This window comes from Takifugu rubripes, chromosome 16 (assembly GCF_901000725.2).
Source record: "Takifugu rubripes chromosome 16, fTakRub1.2, whole genome shotgun sequence".
Taxonomy (NCBI): Eukaryota; Metazoa; Chordata; class Actinopteri; order Tetraodontiformes; family Tetraodontidae; genus Takifugu; species Takifugu rubripes.
This window is the reverse complement of record NC_042300.1, coordinates 9,427,019-9,452,542: the sequence shown is the minus strand read 5'-3', so window position 1 is coordinate 9,452,542 and position 25,524 is coordinate 9,427,019. Positions and strand designations below refer to the sequence as shown.

At 44.9% G+C, this 25,524-nt stretch overlaps 1 protein-coding gene across 8 annotated transcripts in view; it reads left to right on the top strand.

Moving 5' to 3' along the window:
- utrn (utrophin) overlaps nt 1-25,524 on the top strand; it is a 105,472-nt gene that overhangs the window by 48,941 nt on the left and 31,007 nt on the right. For 5 of the 8 annotated variants that reach the window (XM_029849623.1, XM_029849628.1, XM_029849624.1 and 2 more), the window contains 5 exons: nt 16,993-17,165; nt 17,985-18,141; nt 22,706-22,835; nt 23,898-24,169; nt 24,968-25,114. In XM_029849623.1, coding sequence (XP_029705483.1) covers nt 16,993-17,165; nt 17,985-18,141; nt 22,706-22,835; nt 23,898-24,169; nt 24,968-25,114 — 879 coding nt within the window. The remainder of the gene's footprint in view (nt 1-16,992; nt 17,166-17,984; nt 18,142-22,705; nt 22,836-23,897; nt 24,170-24,967; nt 25,115-25,524) is intronic. The other 3 variants (XM_029849625.1, XM_029849622.1, XM_029849629.1) reach the window with 1 other exon arrangement.

Genomic DNA, 25,524 nt, shown 5'->3' with positions numbered 1-25,524 from the left:
ACTTGATGATTTTCGGTCCTCATTAAGTAAGATTTACAAAAGGTATGTGGACGGGGTTGTGTGTTTTACGTATGCCCTTAGGTCTGTGGAACGTGACGAAGATTTAATTTTGGACTGATGTCTTCCCATTCCTCAGAAATCAATTACCATAAGCTAAACTGAAAACACACACTAGTTCACAACTCTGATCCATTTATAGCTTGATGTTAAGCCCCGCCCTTGGGCAGTAGCATAGCAACAGTATGATTGACAAGCCAATTGATTGTCGGTCCACTCGTTTCTCTCCTTCCTCCCTGTGACCTTCTCTGTGATATCACCACTGTCTGACTGTCTACCGTCAGTCAGCTTCTGTGTGTGTGTGATCATAACTCAGTTTTGGTGGCCTTACACACACAGACTACCCAGCAGGCGGAAAGGACATCGGTCCTAACAACGCACGCACACACACACACCTTTGTGACACAGTGATTACCAAATTTAAATGATATCCTCTCCGTTGAGACAGATTCAGACCAAAGCCTCTCACAAAGCAGCCTCACCTTAGCGTTCTCTTCTTTCCTGTCTGTCCTTTCTAATAACGAGATGCATTTGGGGCCGGGACTTAACAAATATCGCTCCAGAAATGGTTCGGTTCTGCTGACGTATTGGCTGTTAAGTCTGAAACAGTCGCGGACAGCGCGTCAGGGAGACAGCCTCGACGGCCAGGACGACTCGCTCTTTGATGTCATTTACCACGTCTGAGGGTAAAACAAAAAAAAAAATCCTGGTAATCTGTCTGTGTGTGTTTCCACTGCACCTCCACAAAATGTATTTAAATCAGGACCCACTGTGACAGTCGTGGTCCTTCAGAGTCTTTTAATCCTGATAGATGAAGCACCAAAAGCTCTTGTCTAAGAGGTCCTGAATTTGTGATTTAATCCTGAATAACCTCTTCGTCTCTGCTTCTGGTCATATTCAGATGTTTCCATTTCTCGAACAGTCGACGCTGTGATCCTAGTCAATGTTTTCAGGGTTTTTACCTGGGAGAGTGTCGGCAGTGAGGAGCAACTTCAGCTACACGGGAACTACACTGCGAATTAGCTTCTGTGTTTCACAACCACCAAACACGAGCTGAAAATGCTGGTTGCCATGGCAGTGCCACAGTCTGCCTGTTTAAAGAGAAAAGACGGCCCGGCGAAGCACGCCGGGAGATCTTTTTTATTTTTCATTTTTAAAAGGAAATTCTAATCAGCGTAAATTCGCGGTGCACGTGGAGCCTTTGTAGTTCAGTTAAAAACAAGTCAGATGTCAGAACGCACATGAGATGACCAGGTGCAGCGTAGCGGCTCCTGAGGGCCAATACCTCCCACTTTTAATGCAGCCAGCATTAACATTAGAAAACAAGTTTAAAAAAAACAAACAAAGGGGGTGGGGGGGTGCAACTAAATCAATTTTGCTTAATTGATTTATGAGTCAAACTGTTTGGATTCTAAATGCCAGTAAAGTTCAGATATGCCAGACCTCCATTACAGTGCTTTTGAAGAGAAGCCTTCCAGCTCATTTATATTCTTTTAAAGGACGTTCATTGTTCATTCCTGGCTCTTCAAATCTCTATTGAAGTTGTTCTAATGGTTTGGTTACATAAAAGCAGGCCCGCATTCAGCGGCGTGCACGGCTTTGATTGTATCTGCCTTCAGTAATTTCTTTGGTCAGAGTTGAATCCTATTCGGACCCAGAGGACGTGTGGCCGCCCTCCTCCGTCACAAACACTCCGATCTTGTGCACGTGCACGCTGATGAATATTTCACCACTCCCCGACGCTCAGAGATCACCTTTGATTGAAATGAAGGCGTTACCTCGGCGACGAGGCCGTACAAAAGGCTTGTGGAAATGGCTCCAGCTTGGACTGAAGGAAATGTTATACACTTGGTGTTTGAATGGGAGTTCACACCCAGCAGAACCCCCCCCCAACCCCCACCCAGGCCCCACCGACTATATCACTGTCACAATAACACTTTAAACTGTGAAACCGTCGAAGGCTGGGTTGCATACAGCGTGAAACTGGATGGCCCCCAACAGAATATTCTCATTGTTATGAAGAATCTTTGCCACTGTCCTCTATACATCACTGTGGTCGCTACGTGCACCGGGCGCTGGGAAGGACGCTGCAGTAACGGCCAGCAGCTCAGAGGTACCGCTGCCGTATGAATTACCTCGGCCTTTTTTTCCCCTCCTCAAACGGTGCTAGTTTAAGTAAACTTTTCAGAAGCAAAGTGCTGTTTTCCACTTTGATTCAATTTTATTCCGAGCGTTGTTTCCCCATTTCTACGTTTTTAGCTTCCTCTGAGCTGAATTGCTAATGTTCTCGCGGGTCATTCTTTATAACTGCTTTAACATTCCCAGCTCCTGCGTCTAGTTTTGGGAGGAGATAAATGTCTCATGACCATTGTCTCCTTCCTGCCGTTGCCCCGCTCTTTATCTTGAGTGCTTTTCCTGAAGTTCGATTTAAATTTTTAATAGCTTTCCTTTTTAATTAGAAAAGTGCGAACCTTTGCGCTGGAATCTCTGCAGCGGCAATCACATCAGCGAATTGACTGACTTCTCACAATGTTGCAGTGAATTTATTTTGAACGACTTTGTTAATTATAGTGATTGCGAAGTGAATACGGGCTTGAAGAATCCATCTGGTGCGTATTAAAGTGATGTTTTCCCTTATTTTACTTATACTTTTAACAGGCTGCTGCGTCGGACGCATTAACTACGTTCTTTGTAAACACTTAACTTGAGAGTGTCATTTTGGGCTATTTAATTATTGCATTTGTTTTGTTTGTGCATTCATTAAGCATCGCTCTGTTGCTCATGGAAACAGGGAGCAAAACACACCCACACTTACATCAGAGGAGCGACCGAGAAACTTTAAACAAGAACAGGTCTCCTCGAGCAAAGTTCCACAGGTCGGTCTCGCTTTGTAATGATAATTGTAATACATTTAATTTATTTCTAGACACTCAAGGACAAGTTACAAAGACAGAGTACGGCAGGCAGAAAGGTTTTGAAGAGGGGAGTTTTAAACAGAGGGGTGCATCCAATGGTTTTACACCTGTTGTTTTTATTTTTGAGTTTAATTAAAGTGCAGAGTTGTAAAATCACTTAATGCACGTTTTCCCATTTAGCAGCACTTTCTGAAATGAGATAAATCAATATTTGCACTGAGGCAATCACAAAGTTGGTGTTTGAAGATCTTTATTAAGGAAGCCTTTTTCTAACGAGCTCAGCTTGTGGTTGCACAGCAGCGCGTCACCTCCGGCACGCTCTGACAAACAAACACTACATTTAATATCTATAAACCCTTCATTTTACTTAAGGCGCTCCATTGTGGAAGTTTATTGTCTAGACAGATCCTTATGGGTTCAGGTTCTTTCAAATTCAATTACATTTTTTTTTTTGGTCATTAAAGAAAATTCTGACTGCTAAAACCAACACTGTCACTGATTAATTAGCATTTTCCATGTTTATAACTGCGTCTGTGCTGATGGTTTCAGCCTGTTTTTAATCCGTGATGGTCCTTGTGGAGCCCGTAGGCTGGTCTCGGTCACCAGAGTGAATCCAGTCACTGGTTAAACTGGGAGTTCTTTCCCTTCTTGTGCTCCGTCTTCGTCCTCCCAGTGAGGATTTCTGCTGCGTTTGTCTTATCAATGAGGAGCACTTACATTTTATTGACAGTCAAGGTCAGGTCATTTTTCTGGTTTATTGACGCCGCCTCGTTTTATGGGCTGTCCTCCCTGACGGTGTCATGTGCCTCGTATTTCTTTTCTGATTTTGATGTTTTCACTCCTCCCTGCAGTTGGAGGGGTACCCTTTGATTTATTGTTGCGATCAAAAAGGCAATTTGATTTCACTTTATATCCTTTTATCCGGCTAAAACAGCTGTTTGGACCTATTGGAGAAAGATTTTATAGCAGGTGGGGTCTTTATTAATCTGTAATTTTACTAGCCTTTCAGGGAACACAACCCTCTCCCACCATCCCTGGAAATTTGCATCCGTGTGGAAGACTCCATTGATTCAAATAGTGTTGTTGTGGTTAATTTAACGATGTCACACTGCGCTGGTTGACTACACAAGAGAAGAGTTTATTGTCTGTTTCAGGCAGCAGTTTATTGAACTGCTCTGACAATATGCACTCTTTTCTTCTCTGCTCCATTCCTCCACACCACGTCTACTCAGCATCTTTTTAAAAGATTATGTACAGTCTGGAGCTTCCTTTGCATTGTAGATTTTATACGGTGGCGCCCCAGGGCCGCGCCTAAAACCTACACAGACGCTACAAATGAAATTTAAAACAAATCCAAACAATCGAGTCAGTGGCAGTGGGGGGAAAAAAAGGTTTCTGTGCTGGTAGTCAGGAAAATGGAAGACGATTCCCGATGGCAATGGCGAGGCGCACGGCTGCTTTCCTGCTCTTTTCGCTCCTGTTTGTCTCTCGCCCGTTTCAGCACAGGATGAAGCGACCGGGGATCATCCAGCTTTTTGAACCCACAGCTCTTCTGCGTGGACGTGCGTGTTTGAAACCCTGTGCGCTCCCATTTCTGTCACCTCATCACTGGAATCTGGACGGACAGAGACGCAGTTGGACGACGGAGCCTTGCGCAGACGCCCGCCCATTTAGGGCAGAGCCCGAACTATCACCCGGGACGGCTTAGATCAGAATAATGATGATATTGCTCAGAATAGTGCTGTTTTCTTCTGATTCGGTCTCTCCGCGCTGTAATGCTTCAGTACGTAAAAACTCTAAAAACAAGTAATCAATGAGATGCGAGTGCACTTAACCTCAAGCTTTTAGAGCACTTCTTTGGGCTTTAAATGGATATTTAGTGCTCCCTGTTTCTGGGGAATCTGCTGGACTGCATATGTAGCGTTTTCTAAGTGACTCTTGTGGTAGTTTGTGTGTTTAGGCAAAAGATTTCAGCAACGCATGGACACGCTTTAAAAGCGTTTAAATAGGTCTAAAAGGTGCAGGGAAGAGCTGATCCAGGGGTTGATGTGTGGCGTGTGTGTGCGAGCCTTTGGTCGTGAGTTTGCTCGCTACGTGATTTAGAGTTCGGTCTTCAAGTCAAGCCAATTACTGCTGCACGGCCCCTCCAGTCATGGTTAAGTGGACCCACAGAGAGACCTGCATCACTTTCTGTCATCAAACTGGGAAAAATACAAGCTCGGTTGGGAGTTCCGCATTTGGTTATCAAAAAAAAAAACTATTGCAAGTTCCATTTGAAGTTTCCCTCAATTAGATTGTTCAGCCTCAACGTCAGTGCTGGCTCATCCATTTCGTTTTTTTCTTTCTCCTTCAGGATGATTTGCTTAAGGGCCATCATCTCTCGCCAGGATGTCCTGGATTCTTCAAAGGATGTTGTATTTTTTTTCTCTCCAGCATTTGCTATAAATATCGAATCTCAGTCATGTCCTGGGTTCAATTACACAGGCTGCTATCATCTGGGAGGTTGGCTCAGCAGTTCAGGATCCATTAAAAAGCAGCAACTGTGTCATTTTTTAAGTACCGTCTTTCCGATAAATGCAGTCCACGTTCTAATTGAAATTAATCGGCCACATGTACATTTACGAGAAACGACTGAAGTTAGTTCATCGCTAACTGGGAATTGTGGGAAGATTTCTCTCTCCAACTCCCTGCGGATCACATGAATTTAGCATTTATTGTTGGTGGACTGGAGGAAAAGTTACTGGAATGCTTCCTAAACTGTTTGAATGTCCGATTAAGCAAATTTCAACAGTGGTGCTGGAGGAAATTTTCACATTTTTGCTTGAGGTTAAGTTATTTGTTCCCTTTGTGCTTCCAGCTGCTTCTGTTATTGCCAGCCTTCTGCTGCCAACAGCCAAATCTGTCAACTTGAAGGAAAATGGAAGTTTTGAGCTTTTCTCCTTTTTTTATATTAAAGCCACTAAAAGGATTTGAGGCAGGTTAATTGGATCAAACCGCCTTGGAGCTGCTGACACCCGTTGTACCAAGAACCAGCAAATAAATGTAAATCGCAGGCATGAAAACGGATCTTGGTGTTGATCTGCTCCTACAGATTATATTGTCACTTGACAGGAAGTGGATTAAAGCGCCTGATGCGTTGCTCTTCATTTGAGTTTATGCTTCAAATAAATGTTGGCTAAAAGGTTCCGACCCGTTCAGCCAGGTTGTGTCACGTCTGCCGAGGGTCTCTCTGTAAATGAGCTCATCCCTGCAGCTCAACCTCACGTTGTTTCATTTATCACGTGCGTTATCGGTCACAGTAGATCTTTGAACTGTGGAATATTAGTACATCTTTGTTCAGATATCAGAAATATGTTGATGCACCAATATTGATGGTCTCTCAACCTTTTTTTTTTATGATTAACTTAACATTTTTATTCCGAAGCCATAACAGAAGCCAAGGATTTGAAACAAACCTTGAAGTTGCTGACAATTTACCAAATCCAACAAATAATCCACCAAAGTCAGTAAAGTATAACAAAAAGTGATAAGAATCCCATAATTTTCCATTTCAGTGATGTCTCATGAGCTGTTATGTTAGATTAGACCTGAGATTAGAGACCGTCCCTAAAGAGTATTTCTGACGTGTAGTTGCATAATCACACAGATGTGCCATTACATATTGGACAGCTGTGCTACAGCGCACGTGCATATGTGTGTGTGTATACATATACTGTTACCAGGATTTGTGTATTCTGTGTATTCTCATCGCGGCTGCTTTTGAATATGTGTTTCCTCATATCTAAGGGAGATTAAAACCCGAGTCACTGTGGACACATGAGGCCTCCATGCCTGCACGTCTGTGAGTGCTTATCGTGAAATGATGAAAATACGAGGGAACGCATCTTCCTCCTCCCTTTTCTCTGCTCATCTCTTTTTATCTTTGTTTTAATCCCCTTCTAAATCAAATACACATCATCCATCTCACTTTATAATCTATCTGAAACTTTATTTTTGGACTAAGCTACAAAATGTGGGTTTATTGGTGTCTGGAGGCAGCAGTTTAGAGGCTTGACACTAGAGGATCCCTGGTCTTGAGGGGATGTGAACACTGGTTTAACTGGTTCAAGTCAGGTAGAGATCACTCTTCTTCATATTAGGTAAGACTCTGTTCCATTGATCTGATTGGATTTTAGCAATAATCTGAGTGGCTGCTGTCATGTTACAGCGTTGAAATCACACCGTTCCAACTGTAATCTGGCAGTTTAATAATCTGCGCAGTAAATGTCCTTTGTCCTTCTGCTTCATTGTGTTATTGATGTGCATCTGCCGCCAGGAGGCTTTCATTAACTTTATTGCTTCTGGGAAAAGATCTGAATCTGACACGGGCAGATTTTCTGTGTTCAGCTTCAGCCCAAATGAAAGCCTAACAAATCTGTATTAAACCAACCCCCTCCAGCAGTGCTTTAAAAGTGTTATCACACACCTGAAATCAAACTTATTTGCCACTCTCATTCTTTCCAATTAGAGGTGCTTGTGATTTTATGCAACTCATCTGTGATTTGAGCGGCGCCAGTTACCTGCTTGTTTCAACAAGCCGGAGCCAATATTGATTCAGATGCAATAAAGAGCTCAAATTTCCTGCTGGTGAATCTGTTAATGGATTGTATCGCTGCTGGGAAGCTGACCAAGAACCCCGTTCCACACTGGTGAATGATGGTCCTGGAGTGAGGACGGGAGGAACGAGGCAGACTGGCAGAAAATCAGATGTTGGTCGTTAGACGGATGCACAGAGGCGCAGTCTGAGCAATGCACCGGCCTCTTGTCCATTCAAATGTTGTGTTTGCACGGGTGCTGGCGTTCGTCTGTCGCTTTAAAGCCACGAGGCAGACTTGCATAACAGTGGCGTCTTCTTCAGAACTCATGTGCAGGATGTAACCTCCACGGGCTTGGCCCAGTCTGCCTGCGCAGGCGTGTGTGTGTATTACCGTTCTCACGCTACCTACCCTCCTTTCATCATCATTTCACTCGCCGAGCCTGAGCAGCCACAACAGAGGCCCAGATGAGCACGGGCGGCGCTGCTCTTCTTCTCCTCCTCATTTTTCTCTCTGTGCTCCAGCTCCTTCACCATGGAAGCAGCTGCTGTTTGTTCATTAAAGAGGAACACACACACCTCCCACAGTCGGTTACACACTCCCAATAATGTAAATCACACATACATCTGCAGAAGTGCGCCTCTGTTAATCTTGCACACACACGTTCGTTTCATCTAATTAGTCTAATTGCGTTTTCTTTGCCCTGAATAGTTTAATTTGTCTGGCAGCAGCGTGCACGACAGTCTGGCTTTGGCGCCGTTAATCAGAACCCAGGGAAGAGAAAGAAACTGTCAGTCTTTTCAGGCAGTGCAAACTTTGTACCTCTGATCATCCAGGCTTCTCTTAAAATATATTTCCAAACACAGCTTTCAAACTTGTGACTTTGAGCGGATGTATGCACACACCTTCAGTCTCTGTGCTCAGAGGCGACGGAGACAAGTCCTCCGTAATTGGTCCTGTCAACAGTCCCTGGCCCCCGTACAGACCTCATACAGCCGGGCCATTTTTCAAAACTTTCACATGAATGACAGGCTTAAATCGCACTCACACACTAATGGATTTTCAGACAAAATGTCCAACACCTACTATAACTGGAGTGTGTGATAAGGTGCAGTTTAATGAACCTTAAAAGTGCATGAAGTTGACCAAGAAAAATGTTTGACACTCCTGTTATGAGTAGCTATTTTAACACCTTATTGTCTCCTAAGCTGTACAGTAGCTACAGTTTGTCGATCTCCATTTTTGATGCAAACGTCCTGGAATGAACCCTCTTTGTTGCCCCCAGAACCCACTAATACCCTGCTTTACCCTCTCCTTGAGTAAACCTAATGCTCCTCATCCCGCTATATAACTAATTAGTTTCTGTTTCCTGCGCTTTAGGAGAGTAAATAGGCACTTACCTTTGGGTGGAATGAGCAGGACGCCACACGAACGAAAGAAGCACTTTAAGCCAAATTAATCTTCTGAGCTCCATTTGCACCTCGGTTAATGTCAGAATCCACCTTATTAGGAGCAGGAAGAAGCTGTGTATGAAGTCAAGTGTGCAACTAATTACTCAGATGAACGAATGCGTGAATTCAACATTGACGCAAGATGGCGAGTGATACGCGTGAATATCTCAGCACGACATCTTCTGCTCCTGGATTTCTTTTGTTAAACCACTACTGATGGTTAAATTGAGGAATGAAAAGAGCTGTGGCCTTATTTACAAAGTAGGAGCAGTATAACGAACAGCACCGGGACTTGCGGTCTGTTCTTTTTTTGGCTGCAAAACTCCTGAATGCTGCGAGTGACAGAACCCCTCCGAGGAAACTGGCATCGGGAGATGCTTTCACTCAAACTCCAGCGGAGGTGTACATGTTAAAAAGTGATAAAAGCAGTTTTGAGTGGTCCTGATTCCTCCTCTGGAGGGAGCAGTAGTACAAGCAGCTATGGGCTGTCCTGGCTGCAGGGTTCAGAGTTACTGAGAGTGTTCTGAGCTCCGAAGGGAAGCCCGAGAAGAGACGGGAGACGGCAAAGTTGAGGTTATTCTCACATGCAAGATTCTGTGTCATTTAACAGGGAATCCCCAAGATTCTTTTCATCATGTTTCATCCATGTTTGATAAATGTCCTGATGATTGGAAAGGAGAGTAAAAATCCCGTCTGTGGGGAAAAAAAAGACCGGGTCCACATCATCTGTCAAGTGCTGGGGCAAATGAGGTCGTGCTGCTTCCTGATGACAGAACAAGTGAACTTGTGAAGTGAGTCATGGAGACGCAAATGGAGCTGTGAGCTGGATAAAAATGAGCACACCAGTTTGATCATCAGGGCAACACAGATTGCAGGCACCAAACTGTGGCTGTGGTGGCCACCAGCATTGAAGTGCTCCCAATAATATATAAAAAAAGGAATCAAAATGTTGGCTGGAGGTCAGTTCTGCTCAAAACAGAACCAGAGCAATAAAGAAAATGTCAGCCGGTTGTGGTGATGGGAGGGACGGGGAGAGTGGAGAGATGGAGAGAAAAACACATGGTGGGTGAAACAAAGGTGCTGGAAATGGTAAAAAAAAGACCAGAATGTTAAAAAAAATAGTGGAGGAGGAAGAGGTGGAGAAGAGGAGCTGGATTAAGTGGGATCAGTGGAGGAACAAATGTGAGTAAGAAATGCGATGGCTTGCTTTTTTTTTATGAGATGTGGGATGGAGAGCTCTGTAGAACCAGGAAACAGCACTGCAATTCAAAGAGGTCAGTGCCCTCACCCACTATATCAGCGCTTATGCTGCAGCGTCAACACAGGCAGCTGCAAGCTTCTCATTTTACACTCTCACGTCCCGCAGGCTGTTGTTAATAAAGCATTTCTCTTTGCATAATCAACCCTCAGTGAAGCTGTTATGAACTTATTGCGATGCCTTTTTTGTGTGTGTTTGCATTGTCACAGTTTGGAAACGGTTGTTTGGAACCTCCCCGTCCTTATCTTTCCCTCTGAGTTGTGACAGTATTGTGTGTCCCACCCAGAGCATCCCCACGGGACTGGACAGGAACTGTGTTTTGCCTGCTAGAGGCCACACACACAGACACACACACACACACACGCACGCGCGCGCATTAAACAGGCGGCGGGATTCATCGCGATTCGCCGCGGAATTTCTAAGGCGTATAGCCGACAAGTGTTTGATTCGGCTTGTTCCTGAGCTTTAAATACTTGCAACAGAAAGGAGACAAAGCCAAAGAGATTACCTGAGGGGTGGGCATAAGTGTTTGAAGAGCAATGAAGAGTGCTGCGATAAGAATTCAGAAGGCTCTCAGCACTCCTCTGGAATTAATATCCAGGCGGTTCGGCAGGTCCGTTTCTTCGCAATTCAATAACCAGAAGTCTGTTTGCGTCCAACGTTCAGCTTTTCTGAATTGTTTTTATGTCTTATTTTTTCAAAAGCTTTATTTATTAATACTTTTTAATATGAATTGTAGAACACTTTGGCTTTCACTCATGAGATAATGTATTGCTCACTGAGCTCTTAGTCCCGTGCAGCATCGTACTGTTAGTCCTCGGTCTCAGGACAGGAGTCAGGGTCTGGATCTGGTTTTAATCTGGGGCTCATTCCCCTGTTGTCGTCGACACGCATGCTCCTGGATCAATGATCCTGCATCGGCACGCTGCTCCTCTAATCAATTTCAATTCCACCGCCTACCGGCTCACTTCTGAATTTCTGGATGTTCAATTTTGCCTCTGATAACAAAGATCAAGTCTATTAATTAGATCTTTGACATTATTAGTGATTTCCCAGCTGTCTATTGACAGCTCTGTCACATTAGCGGAGGGCAGCTGTCAGTTACCTGAGGGGCAGCGACACCATTAATACCGCTTTATAGCCCATTCTTATACGGGCCTCTAATGGTTTACAGATTTATCGACTCCACTCTGCCGCACGTGTTCTTCCTGTTAACGTCGCAGTCTCACCGATCAGGTTTTCGTCTCTTTGTCTGGTTGTGAGTTACGCTGGCGTCTTATAGCGAGCCGGCTGAGGCGGGAGGTGGTTTAACAGTGCCTTCACAGACCTTCTGGGTCAGGTAGCTCCACTGGGTGACCTTTAAGGGTTAAGAGCTGCCAGCAGGGAACATTCATGCTTTTAGACGGCAGAACTGCAGGTGTGTCCCTCTGATTGGTACCTATATATGAACATGACCTCTCCCCCTCACAGACTCCAATCTGGGTTACTGGGGAGAGTGGGGAAAATGGAGGTCACTGGCATGAGGACTGGGTTTACATAAACTGGAGCTCTAGCATCTTTCAGGAACAGCTTAACATTTAATATATACAGATTTCTAGATGTCTTTGTGGAAATAACCCCCCCACACACACACACGCTCACACACACGCTTACATGTGCGCACGCTAAATCAGGGCAGTAATCTCTGCAGACTGCCCTGGTAACAGGAAAAGGAGTGTCACTGATAACCTGGGGCACAGGAAGAGACTTCATTGGATGTTGTTGAGAATTAGAGTGGAATGCAGCCGCCACATTGATTTTTGACTGACTTTATGAAGCTAGAATTGCTGGTTCAGATGGGGAGACTCTTTATTTGCCATCTAGAGAATACCCACTGAAATATAGCTTCCTGCATGTAGAATTCAGCTGCGCGTGACACTTGCAACTGGGGGTGTTTAAGTAATCTCATTTGCTAAATTTATGTATGAGGTCTGGCCTCTGCAGCCTTTTGCCATCATCTGGGAAGGTAAAACTCTTCCTCCCCTGCTTCCCTCTTTAAGACTTTGCTCCTTGACTTTTTTACACATTGTCCTTTTGGCCGCCTTCCCTCTATTTTTCTAAACACCCAATTTGTTGGTAATGAGCTTAGAGAGATTAAAATAAACCGCACAAGTGTGGGGATTTGATAAGTTAGACATATTCAAGCCAGTATTTTGTTTTTTTAGCTGCTTTACAAAACCAGTTTGGGATGTAATCCCTACTTACATGTACAGCAGATATGAAACGACAGTAGAACATCTGTTGTTGTTGTTCTGGTCATTCACTTACCAACTCAGTGGCAATTATCCTCCATTTGTTGTAAGAAACCATTTTGTTTCTTAAGGTTGCGTCAGACCTGCTGTAGCCAGTTGATCTTGGCTGTGTTGCTGTTTGCCGTGTTTATTAAAGCCTGGTTAAGTGAGCGAGGAGGTCTGGTATGGCTGGATCTGAAAATGATTGCAAATTGCCCTATTCAATAAAAGAATGGGAATTATTATAAAAACCACCAGCATTCTGCTCTGCATGCTGATGCTTAGACACAAAAGCACCTGATGTATTTTCCAAACACTTTTTAAGTGTTCTGTTTGCTCTCCTCTGTTCTTTTATTATTTATTCAAACAGGTTTTACTCTCCCCTCCTTGTTATTACTGTCTCCTCTCCATCAAGTTCTGTGGGATCTCTTTCCCCTCAGGGCTGTTATAGAAATGTCACCTTTCCACCTGTAATGGCACTAATCCGCTTAGTTTTGAAGTGTGGCACCTTCCTTAATCCTAATGTACACTAAACATGTGTTTGCTTTCACCGCCAGTCAGGGTGTTGCTTGGACAAAGTTGAGCCAAAAACACTGTAGCCTCATTTCAGCAAATGTGAAATCAAATTAATGTAATTGTCTCATTTACTTGCTGCCCTCTCTGCCAACTTTTTCTCTGATTATTTTATTTTTTTACATGACTTGATATGAACCTCTCCCTTCCTTTAGAAATGCTCCATAAGCACATCAAGTATGCAAATTTTTTTTTAATTAGCTAACCACACTTCAAAGTGTTGCCTTAATGAATATGCAACACAGTGATCTTTTTTTATTTGACAGCCATCTGTCTGTGCACCTTTGATGCGCCCCGCATGTCTTCCCTGCTGTGCAGAACCCCCCCGTGCAAACAATCGCACAAAAGTCAACACTACAGGTATCATACATGAGACACATTCTATATCAAGAATATCTATCTTCCAACACCAAATACCCGAGCCTTCCTGTGCTTCTGACATCCTGGAAATTTCTCTGAAGGGAGGTTTGTTTGCTCCAAATGAAAAAGAAGCATTGCTAAAGATTATGCCTGCCCTGTCCTGACATCCACCAGCCTAAACCTTCATCTCTAGGATAAGAACAATGTTTTCCTTGTGTTAGCTTTAGCTTTGACCATCTGCACTCAATTTATATTAACCCTCAGTGAGTCGTTTCAATGCCCACTTTTCCCACTATTATTACTTCCAGCCTTTACATGTTCCCACATTTGAATTAAGATTTTAGGACAAAATTCCAAATGGAATTCCTTTTCCTCAGTGTTGTGTGCACACACAGGCCTTCAGGAAGTGGGTGTGTGGTGTGTCAAGTTAGTTTAGGGGGGAGAGAGAGGTAGTGAGAGGAGGGGAAAGGGAGGATACTGATCAAAATAATAAACAGCTGTGTGAAAGACTGGGACTGGTGGCCAGAGAGAGCAGCAGGAGCGCAGAGGAGAGCTTGTAAGGGATGTTAAACTCAGCCTGGATCTTTGTGTGACTCCCAGAGGGAGCGAAAAATCCTAAGAAGAAACATATTTTTCGAAAGAAGTTTTCTCCTCCCAGAGGGCTGGGGGAAGATGGCGAGCCGATTGACCCGTCTCCTTCGGAAATAAAACAGGCTGGCAACCCAAGCTGCCTTTCCAGGATCGTGTCCCACAGTCTCGAGGCAGTTCTTGGAAAAAACACGTGACTCCGCACAGAAGAAGAGCAAGGCATTCTTTGACCAAGTGGCCCGTTCTTGGCAGCGCTTGGGAGGGTGTGACAGAGCAAGACCAGACCTGGGCTTGATACCCATTGGGCGGCTGGAAGAGAGATCCTTGGCTCCTGTGTGCCTCTCACCATCATACCTCTACTCAGGGAATAAGTGGACAAACCACGTGCCTCTTTCTGCCTTCCCAAAGTGACCTGCAGAGATAGAATGTTCATTATCAGACTGTTTTAGAGCCAGGTTGGACCACTGGGCTTCGTATGAATGGCTTTTTTTCTCCACGCGCTGAGAGGAAGTGGAGGACGGGGAAGAACTGCAGGGCTGAAGAACTCCAGACCTGTCTGAACAGCTGCTTTTTTTCTTTTTTTTTTATAAATGACCTCGTCCACCTTGAAAAGAAACTCTCCATTATCGCCATTTTGCAGACCTCAACTTAAGATCTGCTGGACTTTCATTCCAGTTTTGATACCCGATTCCTGGCCAGAGGAGGTCTGCTGTCAGCCTCCAGCCTTTCATTTGTCAAGCTTCCATTGGCACCAATCGCACAGTTAATCCGGGTTTCAGCTCCAGAACATGACTGCGGGGTAGTCGTTAAACCCCCCCACTGTGTGGCCAGGCTGAGGATGCTACAAACATGCGTCGGGATCGGGCGAGTACACGAGCAAGAGTACACACTCGTGTGTTGCCAGTGGCTGTGTGAAGTGTATAAATTGGCCGATTTTGGACTGCGACCCCGCTTTGACCCCTCCGTTTTTAAATACTTCAGGAGAGCCGGGTTTTTCTGTGCTCAGATCTGGGATTTTTCACGCTTCAGGTTTAGCGCTGACCCGAGCCCTGACTTTGATGGTGTCGGTTTTGACTGTAACCGAGCAAAGACTTAGCTACCTGCTCCGACTTCTTGCTGATCCTCCATCCGTGTGACAGGGAAGAAGATGTAGGCACTGCGGGGAGCAGGGAAAGCCTTCTTACATGCCTCCAATATGATTGGGTTGAATTACAGCTTGCAGGAGCTGCTGCGAAAGTTCGAAAAGGTATATTGATGACAGCACGGAGTAGATGTGCAGTATCTTTATGTGAGAAATCAACATTGGCCAATTAAAGTGTGTCCAAGCACACAAAATTCTCCTGGCCGCAACATTCAGCGCACATGCATTTGTGTTTGCAGGTCAGACAGATTGTGCTTTATTACAGTATTTATCTCCACTTAAAATCCCATGAGTGGTTCAGTTGTGTCAATAACTTTGCAAAGGAGTCATCTCGCATGTGAAACGACGCCCTGGAACCTGTTTTTGGTCGCGTTTCTCTGCCTACTCTCCTCCAGACCCACACAATCCATGCTGCCACACATAAACCACTGTGTCAAAGTGGCCTTTCAGTGTATGAAATGAAGTTAAAGAGAGCTTTGTAAAAGATTCTATATGTGGCTCTGCATGTCTGCACAGTAAAGGCATTCTCTGCGTGTGTGTGTGTGCGCGTGTGTGTGTGTGTGTGCAGGGTGTTGCATTCAGCCGAAGTGCTCAGTGAAACCGAAAATGAAAGCACTTGGGAAATGACTTGAAACACAGCCAGCTGTCAGTGGCAGACTGACCGGCCGCCTGTCTCGCTTTGTCTGGCCTTTTGTCGTCCTTTTCCTTCCAGGCCATCTATTTTCCTGGCTCCTTTTTTCGTACAGGTTAAGTCCATGATGACCTTTGAGGGTTCATTTGTGTCCAAAAAAAGCTGCGGGTGGTTGTGTCTTCATCGTACAGTAGATTACCCAACAGCTGGATGATGTAGGTGGTAGCTGAGAGTGGTTTTAAAGCATTTGTAGCCTTGTTCTGCCGTAGGCAGGGGGCTCTTTTCACTTTGTTTCTTGTGCTCTGAGCATTTCCAGTGTGTCCTCTCTTGTTTAACCATAGTCTGCCACGCTTATGTTGGATATTTGTGGCACTCTGGCCACAAATATGCAACCTAACCGATTGTGTAACTTGCAGCATGTTGCATCTCATACAGACCCACTCACAATAATCCCAGGACCTTCGGATGCAGGAGGTGTGTTTTCACCGTCCCATTTGTAGCTCTTATTCAGTGCTGCAGGTGGTGTCACGCTCCTCCGTGTGGTTTTTAGGGTGGTTTCTTTCATTTTCCTTTGAATTGGGTTGAGCTGAGGGGCGTCCCTGTAGAGACAGAGGGAGAGGAAAATGGAGCAGTTTTACACATCTAAAAATAAAACATTTGACAGGCTCCTCCGCGTGCGTCAGCAGCCCTCGTGCTTTAACCCTCGCACACAAAACACATTCACACGCATACAAGAGCTGCCTGGTCCGGGACACCCGTGCACAGGTGGGAACCCGTGCTTTGCATTAGTGGAACATGTATGCTAAATGTTTGAGGTATCAAAGGAATGTATTTTGCCGACCTTACAATGAGACCGTAACACTCCGGTACACTCTAGAACCCTGGAGAGACTTGTAAAAGTTCTCTTCAAGTGTAAAATGATCATAATAGCCAACCAGTCAAAAAAGTGCCCAAAGAATACAAATCTAAGCTGTTCTGGCCTCCAGAAATGCTTTGTGCAGTTTGTTTCACACTGTCAGGACCGCTCCTCAGGACTGGTCGCCCTCAAAGGCCCAGAGGAATGTCCAGTCTGGTGTGATCTTGTATGAACTAGCATTTCTGCTGAGCTTGTCCAAGCTCAGTAACGCCAGCGAGAGAAAAATCTCAAATTTCTTCTTTGTCTGCGGTTTTCAAGGACATCCAGGCGGAGATCGATGCCCACAATGACATCTACAAGAGCGTGGACGGCAACAAGTCGAAGATGGTCAAAGCCCTGGGCAGCTCCGAAGAAGCCGCCTTCCTGCAGCACAGGCTGGATGACATGAACCAGCGCTGGAATGACCTCAAGGCCAAATCAGCCAACATCAGGTCTGTAACCTTCCTCAGACTGATTTGCTATTAAATTCAGCCAATGAACTCAGTTGAGACTTTTGGAATGTTTTTTAATAAGGGATCAAAAAGAGAAAAACTCAACAGGGTCAAGACCCAACATCTTTAGACTCCAAACACATTTAAAGACATCGCGCTGGATCTTAAATATACGGTAGATAAAGGTCTTGTTGACCACTCCGTTTGGTTGTATGGAACATGACTGGGACGTCTCAGCTTCTTAGAAATTCCCACTGCGAGTGTTTCAGAGTAACAACGAGCCTCGTTCGGCTTGCTACCAGCGTCACACATGCTTGTAGCTCCCGTGTTCTACATGTCTGATATAGAACACCAGCAACATCCCCGGGAAGTGGTTTGTGCTCCCTTCCTCCAACGGCGACAGTAATCCGTGTGTGTAAGAGAGTGCAGAGGGTCCGTGTTTGTTGATTACATACAGGCCATTATGCCTTAATTGCAGTACATGTGTAATTAGGCCCGACTTGGCGAACAGCAACGGGAGGTCTCTGAACACGGTGTTCAGACACATTATGCCTGGAGCGGGGGAGAAAAACAAAAGTGCTTATCAACACTTTGTGCACGTTACCGCCCATGCAATAAGCTGTCACATTTATTCCCTTGTCATCTGCTCCAAAAGGGCAGCGATACTTTTGCTGGTCTGTTTTTTGTTTTTTTTTACTGCACACTCGCATATTGATAGAAACAGAGAGATCCGGGCACTCGACCAGGATGAACATTTGCCGTCAAAAATGCCGAGGTCTGATCACACTGTAGGTCCAACAAATATGTGTGCATTGGCAGAGCCCATCTGGAGGCGAGTGCCGAGCGCTGGTCCCGTCTGCTGGGTCTCCTGGAGGAGCTGTGGAGGTGGATCTGTATGAAGGACGAGGATCTGGCCAAGCAGATGCCCGTCGGAGGAGACGTTCCCACCCTGCTGCAACAGCAGAACTACTGCACGGTGCGTCCCGTCGCCGCAGGCAACGTCCCTGCCACGCTTTACCAGATTTATCACCCCCCCCCCCCATCTCTCCTGGTTTTGCATTTTGTGAAGAATAATGTTTGAACATGTTTTTTTCCCAGAAGGATTTGTTCACTCTGTTGTTTTATGGAAAATATACTTGCTATGAATAATCTTGAAGGCAAACTGATCCCCGAGAATGTCGTCTTTCTTCAGTGTTTCCTTCTTTGCATCTATTTTCCACGCAAGGAGAGAAAAATGAGTGTTTGTAATAAAAAATATAGCAGCAAAGGTTGCAAAGGAAACGCTGATAGTGAACACTTGTGAGTGTTCAACTATCACAGCATCACTGCAGAATGGTTTACCTTAACATATTTTTCTACAGATTCCAAACCACAAAACCAGGTCAATACAGTTGTAATAGCTGTTTATTGTGTTTTTCCGGGTTAACAATGAACATTGTTTGTGTTCTTTTAAAGTTTGAGGCTTCCGTTAGTGCCAGCAGAGGAAATATTGGCCCGATGTTCTTCCATCCTCATAACTGTTATTTAATGCCCTTCCTCAACACTTCAGAATGAATTCTAATGTGCCACCAGTAGTTTTATCATGTCGACAAATCCTCGTTACCGTTTGTTGTCGTTGTCGTCGGCTGCGTTTCTCTAATGTAAGCTTTTGTGATAGTGCATCGGCGAATAATTGCTTTCAGATAGATGACTGGCCCGTGGCTACCGTTTACGAGCAGTCCTCTCGCCAGCGCCGGCGATGATGGCATCGTAATCCGTTCCTCCTCAGTCCATCACTCGCTTATTCTCCGACTGCACAAGGTCTGACGCCGGCAGAAATACGCGTGTGTAAATCGTGAACCTTGCACGCACCCATTTACCGTAAAGCAACTCAGCCCTTCATCAATAATACAAAGGCTGAGATGAAGAAGAGGGGAAGATAAATGGAAGCTGATCCTGTAGTCTGACATACAGATTCAACCCCATAATTATGTTTTAGGAAGGAACTGCCTACTGACACTTAAACTTTAAAGATAAAGCGAAGCCTTTGATGTTGAAGCTACAAAAAACTGTGACAGCAGAGGCAGCGCGAGGCCCCGCGGCCACAGGAAATCAATTTTAGTGGGGGCGCTAATTTCTGCTAATTGTCGTCCTTTTAGTACTTTTATGAGTCGCGGGTTGTTTCAAAGCTGGTCGATGTAGTTATGGTTCAGCCCAAAATCATCACAGAAACACGGAGTGCTGTCAGTCGCGAGTCGGAATAGAAAAATAAAGAATAGATGTTTGTTGCCGGTTGTTTGGAGCTGCCTGACAGTAACGGAATCGGCCAGATTAATCACAAGTGTCCTCTGAGGTTTAGGGTGGGTATGGAGAGGAGCCTGATGGGACAGAAAGCCGCTCCAGCACAGCAGGTCAGACAAGGCGCGCTGGTTAGGAAATGGGACTAAGAACACTTTCACCACGGGGGATACAATCACGCCGCTTTTCGATTAGACGCCCCGTCTCCGTGACCCGAGCCAATTTGGATTCTTCTTTTCTTTGTTCTTTCTGCGTTCATGTGTTGTGTCTGAAATCGCTCGAACTTTTAACCCGCTTCAAGATGCTAAAGAATTCAGAAAAGTTGTGTCCTCGGCGCTCATAGACGAAGGCAAGGGCCGATGGGTTCACAGGATCACGTCTTTCTTTCACGTGTCGGATCCTTTTCTTTTGTGAACATCACATTACGGAGAGAAACTCTTCAAATCTTTTTTCATGTAAACCCGCTCAGAGATAAAGGTGAAGGAATTAATTCAGTTTTGCCTTTACAAAAATAAAGACAAGCCGAGCACATCAATTTATCTGAAGGATTTCTTGGTAGAGAAATGTGCCGATAAATATTTTCCTTTATACAGTTGGCCTGTCTCACAAAGTTTAAGTGGAAAACCGTGTTTTTCTGTTTAGATTTTATTTTCCCTTTGAATAGTGAAAGACAATGGCTAAGCCACTTCAGCCGACAGAGCGAGTGACGCGGCTGTTATTAAACAGACAGAAAACTGTAGCGAGAAGCAAGAATAAGCTGAGCTAAAGGAAGAAGCATGTTGGAAGAAAGGGCCTAGTGAGGAGAGAATCGTTCTGCTGCGCTTTAACGATTTTGTGCCAGTTAAAAACATGACTGGGGTGATTGCACTTGAACGGGGCGATTTGTATGAAACCGGGGGGGTAACCTAACGTGATTCCTTTCTGTGTGTATTGATCAATGTCTGCTTCCCCCCTGTTAAAATGGCTTTAACAGCCTTTATTAATAGCACGTTCAGTTATCCACTAAAAGGCCTCTGCCGGCATCCAGCTGATTAAGGTCATCAATCGTTTTTTCTTAAATGAATAGCGCTCATGCTAAGGGGCGGGGACAAAGAAACGAGCACATGCGGACATTTTTAAACCGACTTTTTATATCTATAGACTTTTTGAAGACCTTGTTTGCACAGGTAAATGAATCTTTACATAATAAGCACAGTATCTGGGGTATAGGATTGGAGGGAGGCCTTTAAAAACCCATGCCTGCAGGATTGATTAGCACTATTTCGCACCTGAACGGACAGGTCATTAAGGCGAATTAAATGGATTAAACTGCAGCGCCGGACTTTACCTTATCTCTTAGGGAAAGGTGTGCCGGCTCTGGCCTCACTTTGACTAACTTTTAATTATTTTTGTCTTTGATTGCAATTGTGGCGGCGGTTTCATGATGTTGTTTCACAGTCTGTTAGCCTGTTGACCCAGCAGAACTTCGGTTTCAGTCGCGCCGTGCCGCCTCCTCTCTCGGAATAACCACAAGTACTTTGCAGATGTTGCGTTATGATGGGATGCGTGCTTTATTACGTGATTTGTCCAGTCGTATTAAGGAGATGACGTCCTCTGCATCATTTCAGTGTTTAATGTAAGAGTGAACAATGCTGATGCAACCGCACACTTCCTGGACCTGAGCACCAGCAGCACACACAAACACAACCACGGGCGTGCATGTCTGCCACGCAGATTTATTAAGTATTTATGAAGTCGTGCCTGCAAGAAAGACTGTCTTTGTCACATCCTCATAAACACAAGGATCCTATATTAAATACATCCAAAGTCTATTTCAGGAGACCTCTTTTATCCTCAGTGTAAACACTCGTGTCAGGGGTCTCCTGGGAATTGCCTAAAACAAAGCTTTTTTTTGTGTCTAAAGGCTTTAGGTGTGTTTGATATTTCCCTTTTATGTTCCCCTTACAACTGCGTCCCTCTGTGACCATGATAAAATGAGCATGTCAACGTTGGAGTAAAAGGAGAGCTTTTCGGGGGCTCTTTATCTCTCTGATCTGCAAGGGTACCGATGGAGAGGCTGGTGTTAACAGAGGGAATTACTTGTTTAAAGGGTTTGCAGGACAACTCTGCCAAGGTTGCTAATGTAATAATCAGGTCGTGTTATTTGACAGCTGCCCTCTGTGAGCTGGGAGGAAAACACCAGATTGGTGCAAACCATTTAATAGCAGGGTTGGTTCTACAGTTCGCTCCAGTTCTGTATGCGGACTCCATGGCTGCAACAGACTGTCTGAATTGGCAAAGTGTTCAACTAAAGCTGACCCCAAAACTTGCTCTGAGAGATGAGCTTTTATTTTGAAATGTCGTACAGCCCAGCCTGACCTGGTTTTCTTCCCCTGCTCTGGTCATCACCTCATGGTGCTCTGAATAAGATGCTCTGCATCCCCATGTGGGCGAGCCTTCCAATCAATTTCCCAGTGCTAATTCTCGCCATTTCCATTTCCACTGCGCTTGTGTGGGCGATAACTCGGATCTGTGCTACTCGATCTAGGCCAGTCCTTCCATTTGGTCTGCATCGTACAATACGTTACCTCATCAGAAAGCAATCACACCCTCCAACGGGCACAAGTCCCCACGTTTACATTAGCACAAGCGCAGTTGCTGATAAACCTCCCGTTTGCTGCCTGTTTTCTACTGCCAGCCACAGGGAAGCTCAATAGTTCATGTTACATCAAAAGAATTTAGCTCATTTCACATCATTTCTGCAGCTTGGATGTAAATATCTGGCGTGACTGATCAGATGACAGAGCCATCGTAATGTTATCTAGCTTTCCTGCAAGGGTTACAGTTCCAGGACTGACTTTATTTTAAGGATCACTTAGCTAATTTCCCACTGACCCCGAGGAAATGACCTTGCCCCCTCGCTTCAGTCACTGTTATGTCTTTATTCCTCTCCTCTTTTACTCATGCAGCAGCTCCCTCACGTTTGCACTTCATCTTAGGAAGGAAAGCGCAAGTAGCGGTTGTAGCTTCATTAGCTAGATTTGTTTGTTTTGTTTAATGTGAGCAGGGATGCGTCACCTCATTCATTACAGTTCATTTGGAGTTTAGTGGCACAGTACACGTGCACATACTTGCAGACTGGTATCTGGAAAAGTACATGTGCACTTCCTCTATATTACAGTAGCTTGTTGATGAAGATCTTTATCAGGAGAGTTCATCAGAGTTAAACTGCATTCTAAGCTCGTGTTATTTTATCCGTATGTTTTCGTTGCTATGGCTTCCAGGCGCTGCGGTCAGAGCTGAAGGAGCGTGAACACTTGGTGGTCAGCACTTTGGATCAAGCTCGGATGTTTCTGGCTGACCAGCCCATTGAAGGTCCGGGAGAGCCGCGCAAGACCCCCCAGCCAAAGACCGGTCAGTTAACACACTCCTTAGAAGCCAGCAGTTTATCATGATTCCAATTAGATGCTTCATGGTTGGATATTTGTTATTTCACAATTATAACCCCTACCCCAGCCTAATTGGCATTGTGTCGTTAGTAGAATAGGGGAAAAAGTAAGAGCAGGAAAATTTGAGATGATTTTTTTTTTGTGTGAGTTTTTCATGCAGTGGATAAAAAGTACCAGTCATGGTATCAGCATCTTCCAGGACACCCAAGAATAAGATATGCAGCGAGCCATTCAGCATTCCCTTTTGGTCTCTGTTGGATACGGCAACGATGTCTCCGTTAAATCAGCACATTTTCTTTCAAAGTAAAACCCTACTGTGTAAATAATTAAACCAACCCATGGGGGTGGATCTGGGCGTGGCAGGACTTCAGAGCACATTCCAAGGCTTGTTTTCTGTGATCTGATTGGGATATCAAAGCTTTGCCTCATTGTATAAATAGATAAAAAGCAAATCCAAGATCAGAGGCTGTGCTTGTTTAATCAGAGAGGATGCGATGTCTCAGTGACACCGACATAAAAATTTTCCAATTGAAAAACTTTAAATGCACATCGGTTTGTGCATTTCCAGTCAGAGCCATCACTTAGACCTTTCTCTCTTTTTTTTTTACCTTTGTTCCTGTTGCAAAGCCGAACAGTGTTGCCTTCACTGCGTCGGCTCTGTGGTTCGTGTTGTAAATATGAAGGGAAGTACTATAGAGATTTCATCTGTATAGAGATTAACCTGAGATTTAATCTCTAGAGAAATGTGTTATGTGTCCTCAGTTAAAATTTGTTCCTCCCAACCTCTCATTTATCACAATTAACTTGTTTCTTCACCTTTCTGCCTTCATTCTTTCCTTGCACCTTCAATTTCACCTTCCACTAATTTGAGAACTCAGGTTGTCTTCTACCTCCTCATCTGCGGTTCCAGTGAAGTCGAATTTGGGTTTAAACAAAGAAAGAAGAAATTGGGAACTAATTCAGTTACAACCAAACTTGAAAATGGGGGCAAAAAAACCCACCTTGCTTTTTTTTTCATGTTCTCTAGCAGATCTTACTCCAGAGGAGAAGGCCCGAGGTTTGGCCCGGGCTATCCGCAAACAGACGGGTGAGGTGAGGGAGCGTTGGGAGCGTCTGAAAGGACACATAGGTGGCTGGCAGAGTCAGGTGGACCAAGCCTTGGAGCGCCTCCAGGAGCTGCAGAGCTCCATGGACCAGCTCGACCTGCGGCTGACTCAGGCGGAGGAGGCCAAAGCTGCCTGGCAGCCCGTGGGCGATCTGCTTATCGACGCCCTGCAGGACCACATCGACAAGACCGTGGTGAGTCAGAGGCACTCAGGATCTATACCTCTATCACAGCTCCCGCTCCAGTCATCTCGAACACAAGTTTTCTTTATCTTGCTGGATTTTAATATTTTAAAGCGTCACTTATCGGTGTGATTTACTATCTGCTGATTCAGCAGTAAAGGCCGCGCTGCCAAGTTTGATTTTGTTCTGTAACTGTTTCCGCTAAAAGCCATCCATTATATCAGCATGTGCAATAATGTGGCCGAGGCTGGGATGGGGATTTCCATCCTACTTTTTCGATCCCTTCCCTGTTTGCAGACAGCAAAATCGCATCTAATCAACAGTTCTGTAAATGTAACTCCTGCCGATTTGAAGACGGGCGATTTTCTTCAGTAACCGCCAACTCCTTCGCCAGTGCATTGACAGCGCGGCCATCTCCCATTTAATTGATAACCTCCCTTTGGACTGCAGAGCCTGACCAATTACACTTAATATTACCCCCATCAAGTAGGCATCCACTCTGAAATCTGTCTATTAATACGTTTTAATGACACAGCGAAAAGACTCTTAACACGCAGTGTGGAGGCCCCACTTTTTCACTGTTGGTCGCGGTGGTGAAGGAAAGTACGAATTATTACTCAGCAGACTCATTATAAATCCATTTAGCTCCAGTTAAAGTGAGTGAGATAAACAAGTGAAGCGGCTGTTACTCTTATACAAAAGACAGAGAACTGTTATGTTTTTTAATGCACTTCAAGATAGAGCGGTTTGTTAGCGTCCGAGAACGTTGCAGGGATATTCTTCTAAAGCATCACTGAACCACTTCGCCAGGCTTTCAGGGAGGAGATCGCCCCGTTACGCCAGGACGTCCGAGTCGTCAATGAGCTGTCGGCGGAGTTGACCCCGCTGGATATCCAACTCTCCTCCACTGCCTCCAGACAGCTGGACCAGCTCAACATGAGGTGGAAACTACTGCAGGTAGCTAAGACCCCTCCCCCGAATCGTCACCACGTGTTATAGGACAATTACATGCCGGTTGTTTGGGCTTTCTCCTTTAATTCCCACTGCTTTGCCACCACACGTGCTTAAACTAGTGCCGTCGTTTCCCTCAGCGCGTCCGGATTTTCCGCTGTCTGGAGCTCTGGGTTGTCTCGACACCTGCGGAGCTGTTTCACTTGTTAACAGCTCGTCTCCAAATGCAGCACTTTGTCAGCAAATATCAGCGTATCTCGCAGAACGCCAGTCACTTCCAAGTTTTTAATGCACCGAAAGGCATTTTAGTCAAAACTGCCAAGAGACTAAAGCATTGGTTTCAGCTCCGGAGGGGAATTCTGATTAAATATCATCCGCAAGACAGAGCAGAAAAGGGAATTCTGTGGTGAAACTAC